Source organism: Genypterus blacodes, unplaced genomic scaffold (assembly GCF_046128005.1).
Source record: "Genypterus blacodes isolate CSIRO-AG114 ecotype Tasmania unplaced genomic scaffold, CSIRO-AGI_Gbla_v1 ptg000003l_1, whole genome shotgun sequence".
NCBI lineage: Eukaryota > Metazoa > Chordata > Actinopteri > Ophidiiformes > Ophidiidae > Genypterus > Genypterus blacodes.
Genome location: NW_027466817.1, coordinates 9260622 through 9277473, shown reverse-complemented (window position 1 = coordinate 9277473; position 16852 = coordinate 9260622). Strand labels below are relative to the sequence as shown.

The window sequence follows — 16852 nt, the reverse complement described above, 5'->3', positions numbered from 1 at the left end:
TTAAGTCAACAGGCTAAACATAATTAACAAGTGAAAATTATTGTGATTAATGTTGTGTTGTAGGGTAATAATATTGTAATTGTAATTATATTTTTTAAACGCGAAATCCTACTACTACCTACTCTTTTTGGCACGTCTGAAACGCCGTAGACCCGGAAGTCGTGTTACAGAGCTCGCTGTCGTTCAGCGTGACTTTCACCGGGCTGTCAGGGGAAAAGGACTGAAGTGACCCCAGCCACCCCCGAGCCGCGATCGCAATGAGGGTGCTACGAGCGGGACTCTCCTTGGGGAAAACTCATCTTCTTGCACCGGGAAGCGTCACTCTGAAACAGGTAACGCTGGCTAGCACACTGCTTTCCTAACCGGGACCGGGACCGGACCGGACAGCGGTCTGATATCGATCGCCCTCTCTCGCTGCCTCTTCCCGCAGGTACTCATTAACAGCTGCCGGACATGTTCCTCCGGTTTCTTCCCCAACGAAACGATCCGAAACATCGGGATCTCCGCGCACATCGACTCGGGGAAGACCACCCTGACCGAGCGCGTCCTCTACTACACGGGCAGGATAGCAGAGATCCATGAGGTAAGGAGGCTGGAGGAGCCGGGGGTGCGTCTCAAAGCGCTCATTCTCTTTCCACGTCCCCTCAGTATATTACGTACTTTCCTTTCCTTTCCAATTACATTTTGTTATATACGTGCACACACTTTACTCGTCCACTAGGGGCAGTGTAGTAGCCAGTAAACCAGAATGTACAGAAACCATAGAAGAAAGCTGGAAGCGGAACTATGTTTAGTAATATATTTACTGTTTATTTAGTTATATTCATAAGTTTTGCTCACTTTTTGGTTATTGGTAACACATTTATCTCATGTAGGTAGAGAATTTATCCTATCACTTAACATTCAACACCATTTGTAGTATGAAACTTGTCTTTCCATGGGAAAAATTGACATGATTGGTCAAGTAGTATCATGTGACATAGATATACAGCAGCTGTTTCCTCTTGTGGCATATAGGTGAAGGGTAAAGATGGCGTTGGAGCCACTATGGACTCCATGGAGCTGGAGAGGCAGAGGGGTATCACCATCCAGTCAGCTGCCACATACACCGAGTGGAAGGATCACAACATCAACATCATCGACACACCAGGTACTCAAATCAAACCCTCGCTCGTCTGCACACGCTGCAGCTCTGATCGCAGGAAGTGACGTCACATACCTGCTGCTCTCTCCAGGTCACGTAGACTTCACCATCGAGGTGGAGCGAGCGCTGCGCGTGCTGGACGGCGCAGTGCTGGTGCTGTGTGCGGTGGGAGGAGTCCAGTGTCAGACCATGACGGTGAACAGGCAGATGAAGCGCTACAGCGTCCCCTTCCTCACCTTCATCAATAAGCTGGACCGCATGGGAGCCAACCCTAGCCGAGCCCTGCAGCAGATGAGGTTCAGTCTGACGATTAGTTGATTTTGAGAATATTGATACAGATTTTGGACTTCACCTCCGTAAACTCTTTCCTCTCTGGTGTTTCTTATGTTGCTGTGTTTTCCGGTTTCTGCCTTCAGGACCAAGCTGAACCACAACGCAGCCTTTGTGAACATCCCCATAGGCCTGGAGGGGAACATGAGAGGAATCATCGACCTGGTGGAGGAGCGGAGCATGTACTTTGACGGCCCCTTTGGGTAAGAGAATCAGCTGAGAAGGGCTCGTTGACCTTTGACCTCCGAGCTTCCAAATACAGAACTGTGTAATTCTAATCCCCGCCCCTCGCTGTCGCCTCTCTGCAGTCAGGACATCCGCTACGATGAAATCCCCGCCGATTTTCGCGCCGAGGCTGCTGACAGGAGGGAAGAGCTGGTGGAGTGTGTCGCCAACGCAGATGACTTCCTGGGAGAGATGTTCTTAGAGGAGAAGATTCCAACCAACGACCAGCTGAAGGTGTGCAGAACTGAGGGAGTAGACGATTAAGCTTGTTCGGATTGTGTCGAGGATATTGAAAAGACCTCAAATCTCTCTCTCTCTCTCTCTCTCTCTCTCTGTCTCTCTCTCTCTCTCTCTCTCTCTCCCTCTCCCTCTCTCTCTCTGTGTGTGTGTGTGTGTGTCTCTCTGTCGCCTCGCTGTCACCAAGGCTGCCATCCGCAGGGCCACGGTGCAGCGTCTCTTCAGCCCGGTGTTGGTGGGCACGGCGCTGAAGAACAAAGGCGTGCAGCCTCTTCTGGACGCCATGCTGGACTACCTGCCCAACCCCACGGAGGTCAAGAACTACGCCATCTTCAACAACGAGTAAGAGTTGTGGCTCGGTTTCCTGCTCTCGCACACATATCGGTTGTATTTAGTAAAACCCTTCCGGAGAACTTTTCCCCTCTCATGTTGTTGTGTTCTTATTGTGTCAGAGATTCAAGTGAAACATCGCAAGAAAAGATTCAAATGGACCCGACCAGAGACGCCTCGAGCCCCTTTGTGGGTCTGGCCTTCAAACTGGAGGTAAAGCGCCGAGGCCAACGATCTTGCACGTTTTCGTTTCTGCAGCTGTGTATTTGCAATACTTCCGTCAATACACTGTCAATTCAGACTTTTTTCTCTCTTTTGGACGTGTCGTCTCCCAGGCGGGCAAGTTTGGTCAGCTGACGTACGTGCGAGTGTACCAGGGCTGCCTGAAGAAGGCCGAGTACATCTACAACACCCGCACCAGTAAACGGGTCCGAGTCCAGAGGCTGGTGCGTCTCCACGCTGATCAGATGGAGGTGAGAACACACGGAGGTGTCTGCACACTCTGAAGGGTCGCTGTGTTCCCGTTGTGGTTTGTGTGTTGGGACTTGCAAAGCGGCATGTCTCGAAGCGCTCTCAGTTCCTCATTTGTGTGTTTATCAGTCAGATATCTGCTGTGACGCAACCTGATGTTTCCATCGTCCTTCAGTCCAGACGCACAGAATTACGAAATTAAATGAATTTTTTTTCTCTGTAATGTGACTGCTTAGATAAGATAAAAAGTTTCATCATCCTCCTCCTCTCCCTCCCTTTGTGTGCAGGATGTGGATGAGGTGTATGCAGGAGATATCTGTGCTCTGTTTGGGATCGACTGTGCCAGCGGAGACACGTTCACGTCCAAGACCAACTCCAACCTCTCCATGGTGAGGAGCTCCAGTCCTGAATAGAGTCCTGTGTTCATTCCTCCCTCTAATGTGTTTAACATTATCAGTTTCTCCTCACCTGACATGTTTTTGCCCTCCAGGAGTCCATCCACGTACCTGAGCCGGTCATCTCCATGTCCATGAAGCCTGTCAACAAGGTAAACCAATGATCCGTGCTGCGTCGTGGCCTCTGTGTGTGACGTCACGTGTGTCATATCTGCATCTGGAGTGTAAAGTTGCGTCTCTTAGTGTCTCTCCCTTCTGTCGTCTCGCTCAGACCGACATGGACAAGTTCTCCAAAGGCATCAACCGCTTCACCAGAGAAGATCCAACGTTCAGGATTAATTATGACCCAGAGAGCAAAGAGACCATCATCTCAGGCATGGGAGAGCTGCACCTGGAGATCTACTCTCAGGTGTGTGTGTGTGAGAGAGACAGAGAGAGAGAGTGTGTGTGTATGTATGTGAGAGAGAGAGAGAGAGAGTCTTTATGGTGTTTTATGTCTTTGTCCTTCAGAGGATGGAGAGAGAATATAACTGTCCCTGTGTGATGGGGAAACCTAAAGTGGCTTTCAGAGAGACCATCACTGAAGCTGTACCGTAAGTAATGACACACACACACACTCTGTTTCTCTCTCTAACACACACTTTTTCCTCTCTCACACTCTTACACGCTCACACACCCACACACAGACGCATTAAATAAGAACTTGCCTTGTATTTATAAACTGTTTAATTGGGTTGACATACAGCACAAACCAAAAGCAGAAAACACATCAAAGGCGTCAACATCACGTTGCACGTTTGCGCTGCGAGCGTCAACAGAATCCTGCTGTTTGCCCCATCAGCACATTTACATACACGTTAGCATCTGAATGCGTGACGTCTGTGCCGAGACGCTTCAGATTGCGTTAGGAGGTTTTTCGCACTCGTGACATTTAGGCATCTGCTCCCTCTGCAGCACATTGACTCCCCCTGCTGGAGACCAGGTGACCAGCAGCTTCCAGTGGAGGATTTCCTGTAAGAAAACCAAAATTAACACAAAACAAAAAAGAAAAAATTACTTCGAAATTGTTACAGCTGCGGAAAATGAGATAAATGTTCTTCACACTTGCACTGTGCACACTGAGTGAAAACAGGTTGTTTTAGGCACGGTCTCTTTATTGACAAAAACTAGTCCTGTATTAAGAGGTGGAAACACAGTGTTGGGTATTGATCAGTGATTACCTGGGACACCATGTCATGCAGCAGGACGTGGTAGTTGAACTTCAGTTGGTCGTTCTCGGTTTTCTGTTAAAGCACAAACACATCTGTCAAGTAAATCCACTTCCTCCTGTGAAATGACAGCGACTCATCAGCTGTGGATTGTTAAACGTTGGTCAGGCCTCACCAGCTGCGTGACGTTGGCCACCTGAGCCATGTTGTACAGAGTGTCTTCAGTGGATTCCTCCAGCATGACAAAGCTGGAGGCCACAGATCCCAGGTGCCACAGAGGCTTCAGGTCAGGATCGATGTGACCGTAACTGTCTGTCAAACCACAACACGCAGGACGCCATGTTAACGAGACACAATGGATAAAACCTGCATCTCTGACTGGTTGACCTTGAAAACATCCCCATAGTAACGTGAAAGATCTTGCTCTCTTACAAGCAGTCTGAATGGTTGTCTATGGCATTAGAAGAATGTTTGAAACGGCGCAGATGTGCTGGTGTTTGTTTTGTTACGCTTACCAGGTAAACTTTCTGCCGACATCAGGCTGTTGCTCGCGTGGTACTGTTGATACAAGGCCTCCTCTTGAGCTGTGGTGTTGATCTTTGAGATGTCCTCACACGAGGACGTCTGGACGTCGGGTGGACTCTGGCCGCCAATCGCAAACAAAACCTCTGCGCTGCACTTCGCCGTACTCTGGAAGAAAGTGGCAAAAGAGACGAGGCAGAGGAGTTAACACGGGTAAACACAGTGATGAATGAAGGACAGTTTTGATAAATGATGGGAGTTGGACGTAGCAAAGGTGCGGTCAAATGTTGCCCTGGTAGCATTTGAGTTTCACCAGACTACAACATAAACAACCTACTGTTATCCACTCTTACGTAAGCAGCAGCAGGCCTGGTTAGACGTGTTCCCTCTAAAGCTACAGATTAAGCAAAGGCCTGGGAAGTTTCAATAACAATCATCAATCATATTTTAAGTCAAAGTGGAGTGTAGCTTACGTCTTCTTTGCATTTTTGCCTCAGAGACGGACAAAAATGAATCGTTGTAGTAAATGTCTGGCAGCAGGTAAACATTGAGGCAGGACTTACATTACTGATCACCTCCTGCACAGAGATCTCCAGCTCATACTTCCTCCCAGACTCTGCCGTCTCCTGAAAGGAAAAGCACAATCGACAGTTCAGCACCTGGTCCTTCAGACAACTCGTCGGTCCCTCGTATGAACTAAACAAACTCAGCTCGACCTCTGCGTTGCCCCTGTGCACCCTTTGCAGTCCGAACAGCCTGCAGGGGGAGCCGTAGCGGGTGTTGAGGTAGTGCTGGACCACCTTGGCTGCCCTATTAGCCGGGTAGTGATTGGTGTTCAGCTCTCCGGTCGCCATCACGTCGTCTTCAGCCGACTCCCCAACGAACTGCAGATTGATCCACAGAAACAGGAAGAGAGAGAGAGAGTGGGAGAGTGAGTCAGGGGACGAGGGAGGGAGGGAAAGGATAGAAACTGCTTCAGGGAGCCGGGATGGAGCCGCCCACCCTCTGATGGACTCTGACCCTCAGGTGTCAGCAAGGTGGAAATTCTGGTCGGGCCGTCTCTCCCCAGAGAAGAAACGGTTTGACACAATGAGAACTTTGTTTAACTTTATTTAAAGCGTGACGGTAATCTACAGAAACATATATTACGAAAATATGATGCAGAACTTATGTTAAGAATTATTAACATGTTAATAAGAAGGCTGACCCTTCGGCTGTATGAGAGGAATGTGATTCAAAAAGCAATTCCTAAGAAAGACCCAATTCTGTCAATGTTCAGAGATATAAATGCATCCACTTCCTGCAACAAAGCACAAGAGTGTCACTGTTATTTTTAAAACTTCATAAACCTAAATTGTGGAATTTAAAACGATAAGTCATCCTAAATGTAACTTCCTTAGACACTTTGTCATGACACTTTGTCAGGAAAGACACAAAGAAAAGAACCAGAGGTATTAATGGTATTAGTGTTTTCATTAGAACAAGGTCTTGCCTGTTACCGGAACGCTGAGTTACTTCATCTGTCCGACACACACCAGCTGCTGTTTCATGGGAGTGGAGTTTACTTCCTGTTTCGCTGACTGTTTGCTTAGCCCAGCCCCTCTTAAAGGGACAGGCCTCTTTTTTAATAACTCTTTTCAATTCAAATGCAGCACCAGAGAGATGATAACAGGACATGAAAATGAGTGAAATGCATGTGAAAGCAGCAGTAGAGCCACGTGTCACCCCTCCTGTTAAATTCATCCTTGTATACTGTACATCTCCTTCACACTATGTGACGTTTTCTCCACAGGTTTGAGTTCACCCATAAGAAGCAGTCTGGCGGCTCCGGGCAGTACGGTAAAGTAATCGGGGTCCTGGAGCCTATGGACACGGAAAATAACATCAAGCTGGAGTTTGAAGACCAGACTGTCGGAACAAACATCCCTAAACAGTTTATACCTGCTGTGGAGAAGGTTTGTGTGAAGCTTCATTGTCCTCGCTCAGATAATGTATTTATGAATCTCACGGTTCCTCATCGCTGGTTTCTTCCCATCATGCCGCAGGGCTTCAAGGAGGCCTGTGAGAAAGGACCTCTGAGCGGGCACAAGATCTCCGGGGTCAGATTCATCCTGGCAGACGGAGCTCATCACATGGTCGACTCCAATGAGATTTCCTTCATCCGTGCAGGAGAGGGCGCTCTAAAACAAGGTTTCACTCTGACCTGAGCTTTTCAGTTTGTAATGTATCTGTGTCAAGCTCTTCTGACCTTTGACCTGTGTTGGTTTCCCTATGTCCTCAGCCATGGAGAAGGCCAACACCGCCATCTTGGAGCCAATCATGTCTGTGGAGGTCGTGGCACCTCAGGAGTTCCAGGGCGTGGTCATTGCTGGAGTGAACCGTCGCCATGGTGTCATCTCGGGACAGGATGGAGCTGAAGGATACTTCACTCTCTATGCTGATGTGAGTCAACACATCTTCACCTCCTTCAGTCTTCTACATTATCGATCCTTTGGTTGCTTATTGACACATTTCCCGTCCACAGATTCCTCTAAACGACATGTTTGGTTACGCCTCAGAGCTCCGCTCCTGCACTGAGGTGAGACTGAGCTCAAACACTGATCCTGCTTCCATCCAGCTAATTATGGACCATAGGCACTGTCACTTTAATGGGAGTTTGGTTTAAGCCTATCTGACATCATGTAACTCTTCTTTGTCTTCTTGGTGTAATAATGTTTTAAAGAGTGAAGCTGCTGTACTTTGATTTGCGTCTTAATCTGCCAAATCTTGGCCAGCGATGCCTTATAGAGTTAGACTCAAAGATATTTTTATAAACCCGTAGGAGAGTAGAGCTGCAGGACAAAAAATGGTCAATATGTCCCTCAGATCTAACCCTGTGTGTGTGATTGGCTGTGCAGGGAAAGGGCGAGTACACCATGGACTTCACCAGGTATCAGCCCTGTCTGTCGGGAACACAAGAGGAGCTCATCCACAAATACCTGGAGGCCACGGGTCAACTGCCCGTTAAGAAGAACAAGTGGAAGAGCTGAAAACTGTCCAAACCTCCGTCCCCACACACACACACACACACACACACACACACACACACACACACACACACACACACACACACACACACACACACACACACACACACACACACACACACACACTCATCATGTAAGGCTCGACAAGTATTCTTTCATTTGTGGAGCTGCCCTGAATCCATACATTGTACATACTTTAGTTACATAGTTTAACCAATTCCCCCCCTAATGTCTAAAAAGTATATTTATTACCTCTACACCCTCTGGCCACTGTCGTATGAGATGGTGGCAGAGACACCAGCGTTTGGAGTTGAGCGCACTGCAGCGTCTGTGCTATGTACAGAGAGCTCTCCATGTAGTGATTATTGTGATAAAGAAGTTTTGTCTTTATCAGTGTGGCTTCTTTGTTTTTCATCTACAGGAAGCAGCTGATCAGTGGAAAATGGAGGTTTTTCTGCCGCAGTTTTGTGTTGTCAAATGCATTTATTATCTACTCAATTAGAAAGACATTGATTAAAGGTAAATTTAATTGATTATTTGGCAACTTCTGCCTTTTTCTGAGCATTTCATTCGTGCTCTTTCTGCACTGGGGGATAACCAATTAAACAAGGCGTCGCGTCTTAAAGAGACAGTGCACTATTTACTGGTCTATATCTGAAGTTGGAGTTAGGAGTTTGTTATGTTATAATGTCTCATTGTCTCAAATACATACAAATAACTACACAATAGTCAAAATATTCAGCATCAATTTTCAAACTGATCGATCATGCTGGCCTAAAGGAGTCGTGGCTTGAGCTGCCCGTCCACTCACCTCTCCAGAGGTCACCGTGTTGTCCTGCGGCACCCTGGTGGTTTGCTCTGTGGGGTCAGCTCCAGTTATGGCCGCCGCGTTGGTGTTGCCAAGCACCCCAGTGACCACAGCCAGCAAGACAAAGATCTTCAAAGTCATTGCAACTTGTAAATCTCAGCACTAGAACTACGAGATGAGAACTTGTTTGTCAGAGTGCAGGCGGGGAAATGAAGCTTTGTCCACTGGGCACTTACGCAACAGAGGAAGGAGGAGACATGAGAGGCTCTCCAGATCTTCCTGTCTTCTTGTTTATTTCTGTCTTATCTTATTATGACAAACTGCTCCAGCTCATCTGGTTCTGTGTGCACTCATGCTGTTCGCTTACGGCATCGGTTGACAAATGTTTTTTGTCACCATTCCAGGAACGACTGTTCAGGTCAGGATCGGTCAGCCTGTAGAGAGATTCTGCTGGTGAAACGGGTGCGATTAATGTGCGGCTTGATGAGTTGAATTTTTGGAAATTCCAACTTGCGGCCTCCAAATGTTATGCAACCCAAGCCGCCAAATGTGCTAAGGCTGTGGTTCCCAAACTTTTTCTTTGGCCCCCCCTCCCTTTTATAGATCAGAAGTTATTCACGCCCCCCCTAGGGGTCGTGCCCCCTACTTTGGGAACCACTGTGCTAAGGTGTGTCGAGTATATGAGCATGAAAATACATATTTCATACCAGCATGTAACACAATACAAGTTACAATTCAAAGTTTTATATCATTTAATAGATTCTGTAGTTTAGGTTTAGGGATTATTGAGTCTATATTTCTAACTTAATTTCACATACAGTGTTCCGAAGAGCTTTACAGGTCCACACATCAGAGGTTCCTGACCCAACCCCAAAGAAGAACAGGAAAGAAACCTTTTGAGAGGTGATCCAAAGAGAAGCCTGGCACTGGGTTTGAGACCCCATGCATTCACACTAAAAACAATTCATACATTTAAAACATTTTTTTAGGTCATAGACAATCATTCAGGCTGATTGTCCTGTGTTTACACTGGGTTACCACAAGGTAGTATCAGAGACTCTCTGCCATTGGATCTGGATCAGTAGGATCTGGATTTTGATCAGTAGGCTTGGGATCAGATCAGCTCCATCAGAAATCATTGATTATTGATTTCCATTAATATCTCCCCAAAGAATATTCAAGTTATTGGGAGGTTTTCAAGGTCAACCAGTCAAATTACAGAAGATAAATGTAGACAGAAATGCAGGATTTGGCAACTCAGAGATGAGTATTTGATCTTGGCAGATTTGTGCTTTGAATGCTTTCGTGTTTTTATAGAAATTAATTCTTCTTCACTTTGCTTAAGGAGGTGATCTAAGAAAAGTGTTTATCTGCTTATCTGCTACTTAACTCAAGCCCAGTTTCTTAATCTAGCAATGTGAAGGTGAGCAACATCGTTATCACGCCCAACGTCAGCTGGAGGACAGTATGACACAATGAAAAAGTACAGAGTGAAACAGAAAGATCATTCAAACATCCCATGGCTCTATAGCTTGTTAATGAGTAAACAATTAAGCTACCAGATTCATATTTTCTGTGTCAATAATTTGTGGATGGTTTGGTTCTTTATCTTGCTCTGCATTTGTTTGTGGTTTGAACTCCAGTAACAAGCAAAACAAAACAGAGTGACCGCCCAACAGAGGCAGCAGATGAGTAAGGGATCAGTCACTGTCAGCAGGTGACTGACGTACAGTTTATTGTCCAGCTGCTTACCACAGAGATAGATGACGTCACACAGTATATCAGTTTAAAAGCATTTATTACAATTTGCATGCTTATGTTGAGGGAAAACAGCCCAACTGGCTTCACTCTACTCAGTGATTGAAGTTTTTTCTTTAACACAAATAGTTCTGATGGGGTGTTTTGAATGTTTGTATCGCTTTTTGTGTAAATTGAGTCTTTCCTCATAAAGTAACAGTGAGTTTTGCAGCTCTGATCCCTCATACGTCTGTGAACCAACCAAATGCTCGCTCATTATGTTGCAGCTCAAGTAAAAAAGTACCGTTTAGATTATTGTTTATTATCTGACATAGTCATTTTATCTTATTAGTATTATTCATGTACACACACACCTGTGGCATTTTTTGATTTTACATTTGGACCTTGTTGGGACATTTTGGGATTTTTGCTCGGAGAAAAAAATATAAAATTTCCCTTTGTTGACTAAATTTAGTGAGATGGTTCCTAGTTTTTGTTTTTCAACTTTTGTTTTCAAATCTAATGAACTTAAAACTACAGCGACCCATAAGGTTCTGTTCTTGTTAATATTGTGAACAAACTTATATAGGACATTTAAGACACAGAACACAACTCGCTCAGCTTTCTCCTCTTCCTCACAGGAGGCGTCTTGAAGAGTTGTGTTGTACTTTGACTCTTGTGTCTCCAGTCTGTCTCAGGGACTTTGACTCCCTGCTGTCCTGTCCTGTGATGTCTCTGACATTCGCCACTGTCCCCTCTGAGCGGAGCATTGCGAGGCAGATTATCGATCAGCTCGTACAGAGTGAAAACACTGAAGCAGATTTGATCGTAGGCCGTCCTGGTGCCGCACTCGAACAGACAGGCGAAGGCCACAGCGGGCGGAGCGCCGGGAAAGGGGGGTAGCTCCAGGTAGGCCAGGTCAGAGTAGGCACTGTGTCCCTCGTAGATCACCCAGGGACCACGCCAGCTGTCTGGGTCACGGGGAAACAGACTGAGGAACAACCCGAGATCCTTTCGTGCTGTTGGCCATGTTGGATGAGAATAAACCACCCAAGTGGGGGGGAGGAAGTTTGGCGTGGAAGTGGAGTTGGGTGACAAGCGAGTGGATGTCTGAGAGTCTGGCATGGAGTCACCACAACTGAAGTTGGTGGAGTTTGTAGCCAGTTTGGAGTTCTTTGGGTGGGCAGTGCAGGGTGTCCAGTGTCTGGAGCTGTGATTTGGTTGTAATAACTGATGGTGTAGGTGTAAGGGAGCGGGGAACCCTACAATGCTACCGTGACAACCATTTCGAGGCTCCACCAGCCGCTGCACCAGCTGACCTGCCTGAAAAACGGCTCCTTGGTCCACGCTGACGGCCTGCACCCTGCTGCCTAAGGGACTGCGAGCGTTACAGTACAACACGTTCGTCCCGTCCTCTCCGTCCACCGACACCACCTGACATTCCACACTCTCTGGCCCCGGCACCGCCTTCCCAAACTGCCAGGTTCGCCCGTGGGTGTCACTGTGAAAACAGAAGGCGCGGGGAGTCGTCTGGCAGACCCTACTGAAACACTCTCTGCACTCGATGTGGTAGGCGTAGGCAGGAACCAGCAAACGTCCAGACTTCAGTTGTGTGCCGTGGCCCGGACCCAGGGCAAAGGTGGCCCATTCTGAGAGGAGAGAGAGGGGAGGAGAGAGGAGAGAGGAACCTTCAGCTGCTGTACTGACTCAGAGCACATCAGAGATCATGACCTCACCTTTAATGGTGTCTCCTATGACCCTCTTGGTGAGGTCGGTGACAGGACTCCAGGTGTCGCCCCCATCAGCGCTGGTAACGTAGCAGAGGCGGGTGAGGTTGTTCCCCGTTACCAGCTGGTAGCTCTCCGACGTGTGGCCCAGCACGGCAATGAAGAACAGGAAGAGCGTACCCGTGAACTCGTCATACACCGGACACGGGTTCATGGAACGATGGCCAGGGAGGTGAGCGGTGCCCAGAACACGCATGTCCTCCCACTGAGGCAGAGACAGGAAGTGAGCTGTACTGAGGTAAGCAGCAGAGTGAGAATACTTGTACCTCAGCCTTAGATGTGCAGGTGAATGAGTCCTGAGTGAAGCCTGCTGACCTCCACATAGTTCCTGTAGAAGGATCCTCTCCTCAGGACCAGCAGATGAGCCTGGGAGTCGGAGGGGCTCAGCCTCTCCTCGCAGAAGGCCAGGAAGGACCTGGACGGAGGGAGGTAGAGCAGCGCAGGGACGCGGTACGTCACACCGTTTGGCTCCTTACGGAACAGCACCGACCTCGCCGGGAGATTGGGCGACCTCATTCCCTCTCCTGTGTGAGTGAAAGGAAGAGATACTGCACATGAGAACTGGGAAGATCATCAATAACGGCACACATGGTTCCTAAAGCATCATCTCTTGCTGCTGGAAGTCACACTCAGGATCAGAACGTTTATACCATTCACAAACCTCAGAACTCAAGCAGTGATTCTGTTTAATTTTGTCTCACACACAGTTATATTAATCTTATTGAAGTATAAACATAGAAATCACAACTGTTAAAATCTACAAAGGTGAAATACTATATGAGATGCAGTATACACACACCAGCACATTAAGTCACAGTAACATACACGGACACACAGATAGTTTTTACCTGTATACTAAAGTAAAAACTATGCTACTATACTATCCTACTAACTACATAAAACGTAGATTCACATTTACAGTCTCTAGGCCATCAAAGCTTTTGTTTGTGAGACGCCACTCTCTTTTAAGGGGTGACGTGCGAAGGGAAAGCTGATTTTGTAAAATACATTTTCTTATTCTATCATTGAAATGAAGATTTTCTCTTTTCACAATATTTTAATTATGTTGCTTGCTTCTAATCAGACACGAGCAACCTCAATGCCAAGACGCTCAAATGTGATCGCGTTCTGAAGTGAAGCGCCAGTTAAACACAAACTCTCAGATATTATTATAAATCTGCAACGCCACTCACTCACTTACCTCACACCTCCATCATCACGCCAGCTTCATATAAAGAAACACTACCAATACATCACAGAGAAAATAATGACCAATGTTCAAGTCGTGAGCAGATAAAGATTAAAAATGGCTGCAGGATACTTACAGTCAGTGTGTGTGTGTGTGTGTATGTGTGTGTGAGACTTGCTGCTGGTTTGTATGAATATATGTGTCAGCATTTGGGGTTCACAGCATGACTTTGCTGTGTGTATGTGTGTGTGTGTGTGTGTGTATGTGTGTATGAAAGCTATAGCTGGTTCTTTCTGTCGTATGTTCATTGTGGCAGTGTTTGCTGTTCACTGACCCTGAAATGGGCCGCACTCATCACATCTGCAGCTTTGGATGAATCAGCGCTCAGCCGCCATTGTGCTTCCTTAGAAAGTAAAAGCAGAGCAGGATCTGACCTCCACCTCCTTCCTCCTTCAAAGGATCATGTGTATGTTTAAGGTTGAATTGCATCTTTGGAAAATACTTAATTCCTCCTTTATCAAATCAGTTGGAACTTTATTGATGACAGATAGGTGATAAATCATTGACCACAACCTTAATGAGCAGAGTCACAATGTACAAAACGTACATAAATACATTAAATACTGCTTAAGGTACATTAAAACAAGAATAGAATATGTTACCAGAATTTTAAAAAAATCAATTAACAGCGAACAAGTAAATACAATTTTAATCAAATATAACCCAAAACAAGAGTCTTTAAATTAAAACGAAATTTCAGAAGAAACTTGCTGACAGACGAAAAAACATAAACAACGTGATGTCATCAGTGAGCGACGCAGCCCACATGGCATTCTGCTGAAGTTCTGACAGCTCTTGTTAAGGTAGCGTCGTTATGATCTCGTGCAGTTAACGTCAATGTCAGTAAACCGAACGGACCGAGATTCGCTCCAAACACCGACAGCTTCACTCAGAACGACGCGTTTGTTCCCACGGCGGCTGCGTCATTTTAGCGAGCTAGCAGGCTAGGTTAGCAGGCTAGGCTAACGGGTTTGCTGTGATCACACGGGCTCCTGGTGCGATTAGTTTGTTGTTTAACGTTTTAAATAGTAATTTGGGTTTATTCAGATGAATTCACAGGTGTTTGTGTGAGAGCGGATTAACCAAGACTGGAGTCAGACTATATTTACTAACTAAAGATGTCAGTGATAAGTGAGCTCACATGATCAGAACAACACAACAAAGTGTTGACAATGTCAAACTGACAATTAGACTGAGCGAGTATATCAGGAACACGCATAGACATTACAGGCTTAATTAATTAAAATATTTAGTTATTTCTTTATTAAATTTAGAGTTCTGAGTCTGTTTACATGTCAATATTCTGACTTTAGGCTCTCCTGTGTTCCATCTTGTATAAGTGTGTTGTGTGTGTTGTTGCCTCCAGTCTCGGGCTCAGCATGGCCAGGCAGTGGTGTGAGGGCCACTCCTCCTCCATCCTTTGTGTTGGGGTCTCCGGTGGCCCTGATGGTCTCCTGGCTTCAGGCTCTGAGGGTGGCGAGGTGACGGTGTGGAGCCCAGAGGGGACTGTCGTAGGCCGTCTCACACTGTCAGACGAGGAGGACTGCACAAGCGTGGTGTTCTCACCTGCAGCGTCTCGTTTTTACGTGTCCCACGGTGAGGCGGTGAGCGTGCTGGACCCCCGGAACCTGAAGGGGGCCGCGGAGGAGTTCCAGGGCGTGGGGGAGGAGGAGATCAACGCCTTGGCGCTGAATGAGACGGGCACGGCCCTGGCGGTGGCCGATGACTCTGGGGCGGTCCTGGTCCTGGAGCTTCCTGGAGGAAGAGTGTTCAGGACTCTGCGTAGACACACAAACATCTGCTCCTCTGTGGCCTTCAGGCCTCACCGACCCAACAACCTGCTGTCTGCTGGACTGGACATGCAGGTCAGATTATTGCTTTTAGCTTTTCAACTCTACTTTAGTTCATTGTAAATTTCATATTTTACTGCTGGTTAGAAACTTTATTGAGTTCACTAACAGGTTTGGTTTTGTATGTTGTATAATTTCAGGTGATGCTGTGGGGTCTGCAGAAGACCCGTCCACTTTGGACCCTAAACCTCCAGCAGGTGTTGGAGGAAGAAGAGGAGGAGCATCAGCAGCGACCAGGGCAGCTGTTCAACCCGCCTCTGGCCCACTGTGTGTCCGTGTCCAGCTGTGGGAACATCGTGGGTTGTGCGGCGGAGGACGGGCGGGTTCATCTGATGCGAGTCGGCGGCGGTTCGAAGCTTGAACAGCAGGGGGCGGTGAAGGCTCACAGTCAGGGAGCCTCGCAGGCCCACTTCATTAGTTTCCTCTCCCACCCGTACTGGTTGGCCACAGGGGGGAACGACGGCCAGGTGGCGCTGTGGGACCTCAGTCAGCACCCGGTCATGTCTCCAGAGGCAAAGGCCAAACCTGGAGTTACACCGGCCCATCGCAGGAAGGGTAAGAACAGAGTGAGGGGCAGAGAGCAGCCGCAGGTAAAGGCAAAGAGCCCGACCCAGGTGCAAGCAGGGAAAGAAGAAGAGGAGGAGCAGGAGGAAGAGGAGGCAACAGGCACAGAGGAAGTGAAGAAGTCTGGACCCAGGCTGAGCATGGACCACGGCAGCAAGGTGAACTGGCTGTGCCCTGCTGTGCTGAGGGGAGAACCCAGCCTGGTGGTGGCAGATCAGAGCTGCAGCCTGAGTGTTTACAGTCTGTCCGGACTGTAGAATGATGCACTTTCGGTCGCAAACACGTCGCTTGAACTCATTGTATTGTTTCTAATGAGCATGAGAAAACGCACGGCGGTGATGTAGGTCCTGTGAGGAACGAGCTGAATCACCCACTGTAGCTCCTGATGCGTTTGAGTGCCGTTTGGAGGGTGGGAAATACCAAATGGCAAAGTCTTGCTTTAGCGCATGAACAAAAACGAATGCATCAGGTTTTTATTTCCAGGTTTATTTCCGGTTCATCAGCGTGAACGTCACCTTCTGCCAGAATGCGTCAACTTGTGCATCATGAAGAATCCAGAGTTTATGAATTGTAACTGTGGCTTCGTCGGCTGCTTGATTAAAGTCGGTATATCCCGTTTTCCAATGCTACTTGAACACAGCATATTTCTTTAACTATTTTGATGGAAATTGTGAAATATTGCTGGTAAACCCAATTTTCAAAATAAATATAAATAAAAGTTTGTACACTCAATTTTGCTGGCTCATACTGATGGAAATACGTTTGTTTGAACAACAAAGTGATGCAAACAGAGTGACTCAGCATCACAGCCGTTTCCATTTTGTCCAGGCAGCAACTGAGGAAATTAAAGTCTTATGAGAAGAACTAACATTTGTAAAACAGAGGGAATTATTGGCCGCGATGCTGAGCGATCTGTGATTATTTAAAGGAATAAATGGAAGCAGCTTTACTTTGTCTGGCTGGATGCAT

At 47.0% G+C, this 16852-nt stretch overlaps 4 protein-coding genes across 7 annotated transcripts; 2 read left to right on the top strand and 2 right to left on the bottom strand.

Annotated features, from left to right (window-relative positions):
- Nucleotides 1-157: 157 nt before the first annotated feature.
- Nucleotides 158-8278, top strand: gfm1 (G elongation factor, mitochondrial 1). Its single transcript, XM_076140865.1, has 18 exons — nucleotides 158-332; nucleotides 431-583; nucleotides 1018-1150; nucleotides 1236-1440; nucleotides 1561-1677; nucleotides 1783-1933; nucleotides 2124-2278; nucleotides 2389-2479; nucleotides 2602-2739; nucleotides 3025-3126; nucleotides 3228-3284; nucleotides 3404-3541; nucleotides 3643-3725; nucleotides 6655-6817; nucleotides 6908-7052; nucleotides 7144-7304; nucleotides 7387-7440; nucleotides 7760-8278. The coding sequence occupies exons 1-18, from the start codon at nucleotides 258-260 to the stop codon at nucleotides 7889-7891; spliced, it is 2253 nt and encodes a 750-aa protein (XP_075996980.1). The 5' UTR covers nucleotides 158-257; the 3' UTR covers nucleotides 7892-8278.
- Nucleotides 3841-8837, bottom strand: lxn (latexin). Of its 3 annotated transcripts, none has more exons than XM_076140889.1 (7): nucleotides 8700-8837; nucleotides 5579-5746; nucleotides 5426-5488; nucleotides 4856-5030; nucleotides 4516-4652; nucleotides 4353-4415; nucleotides 3841-4143 (listed from the first exon to the last, which is right to left on the bottom strand). In XM_076140889.1, the coding sequence occupies exons 1-7, from the start codon at nucleotides 8835-8837 to the stop codon at nucleotides 4027-4029; spliced, it is 861 nt and encodes a 286-aa protein (XP_075997004.1). In that variant the 3' UTR covers nucleotides 3841-4026. The 3 variants fall into 3 exon arrangements, with proteins under 3 accessions (XP_075997004.1, XP_075997014.1, XP_075997023.1); XM_076140899.1 differs by lacking the exon at nucleotides 8700-8837 and adding an exon at nucleotides 6355-6456; XM_076140908.1 differs by lacking the exon at nucleotides 8700-8837 and adding an exon at nucleotides 5865-6014.
- A 2143-nt stretch (nucleotides 8838-10980) lies between these two features.
- On the bottom strand, nucleotides 10981-12736 carry neu4 (sialidase 4). The gene is made up of 3 exons (XM_076140877.1): nucleotides 12536-12736; nucleotides 12170-12425; nucleotides 10981-12082 (listed from the first exon to the last, which is right to left on the bottom strand). Exons 1-3 carry the CDS (start codon nucleotides 12734-12736, stop codon nucleotides 11028-11030), a joined length of 1512 nt encoding a protein of 503 aa, XP_075996992.1. The 3' UTR covers nucleotides 10981-11027.
- A 1473-nt stretch (nucleotides 12737-14209) lies between these two features.
- On the top strand, nucleotides 14210-16559 carry wdr53 (WD repeat domain 53). 2 transcript variants are annotated; one of them, XM_076140832.1, is made up of 3 exons: nucleotides 14210-14272; nucleotides 14836-15334; nucleotides 15460-16559. In XM_076140832.1, the coding sequence occupies exons 2-3, from the start codon at nucleotides 14849-14851 to the stop codon at nucleotides 16138-16140; spliced, it is 1167 nt and encodes a 388-aa protein (XP_075996947.1). In that variant the 5' UTR covers nucleotides 14210-14272; nucleotides 14836-14848; the 3' UTR covers nucleotides 16141-16559. The 2 variants fall into 2 exon arrangements, with proteins under 2 accessions (XP_075996947.1, XP_075996957.1); XM_076140842.1 differs by lacking the exon at nucleotides 14210-14272 and adding an exon at nucleotides 14284-14308.
- Nucleotides 16560-16852: the final 293 nt, after the last annotated feature.

Coding starts and splice junctions, on each gene's coding strand:
- neu4 (XM_076140877.1), bottom strand. CDS start 12,736: ATGAGGTCGCCCAATCTCCCGGCGAGGTCGGTGCTGTTCCGTAAGGAG. Junction 12,426..12,535: donor TCTACAGGAACTATGTGGAG/GTCAGCAGGCTT, acceptor TCTCTGCCTCAG/TGGGAGGACATGCGTGTTCT. Junction 12,083..12,169: donor CATAGGAGACACCATTAAAG/GTGAGGTCATGA, acceptor CTCTCCTCTCAG/AATGGGCCACCTTTGCCCTG.
- gfm1 (XM_076140865.1), top strand. CDS start 258: ATGAGGGTGCTACGAGCGGGACTCTCCTTGGGGAAAACTCATCTTCTT. Junction 3,542..3,642: donor ACCTGGAGATCTACTCTCAG/GTGTGTGTGTGT, acceptor TTTGTCCTTCAG/AGGATGGAGAGAGAATATAA. Junction 7,305..7,386: donor ACTTCACTCTCTATGCTGAT/GTGAGTCAACAC, acceptor TCCCGTCCACAG/ATTCCTCTAAACGACATGTT.
- wdr53 (XM_076140832.1), top strand. CDS start 14,849: ATGGCCAGGCAGTGGTGTGAGGGCCACTCCTCCTCCATCCTTTGTGTT. Junction 15,335..15,459: donor CTGCTGGACTGGACATGCAG/GTCAGATTATTG, acceptor GTATAATTTCAG/GTGATGCTGTGGGGTCTGCA.
- lxn (XM_076140889.1), bottom strand. CDS start 8,837: ATGACTTTGAAGATCTTTGTCTTGCTGGCTGTGGTCACTGGGGTGCTT. Junction 5,747..8,699: donor ACACGGTGACCTCTGGAGAG/GTGAGTGGACGG, acceptor ATCAATCTGCAG/TTCGTTGGGGAGTCGGCTGA. Junction 4,653..4,855: donor GTCGGCAGAAAGTTTACCTG/GTAAGCGTAACA, acceptor GTGGTTTGACAG/ACAGTTACGGTCACATCGAT.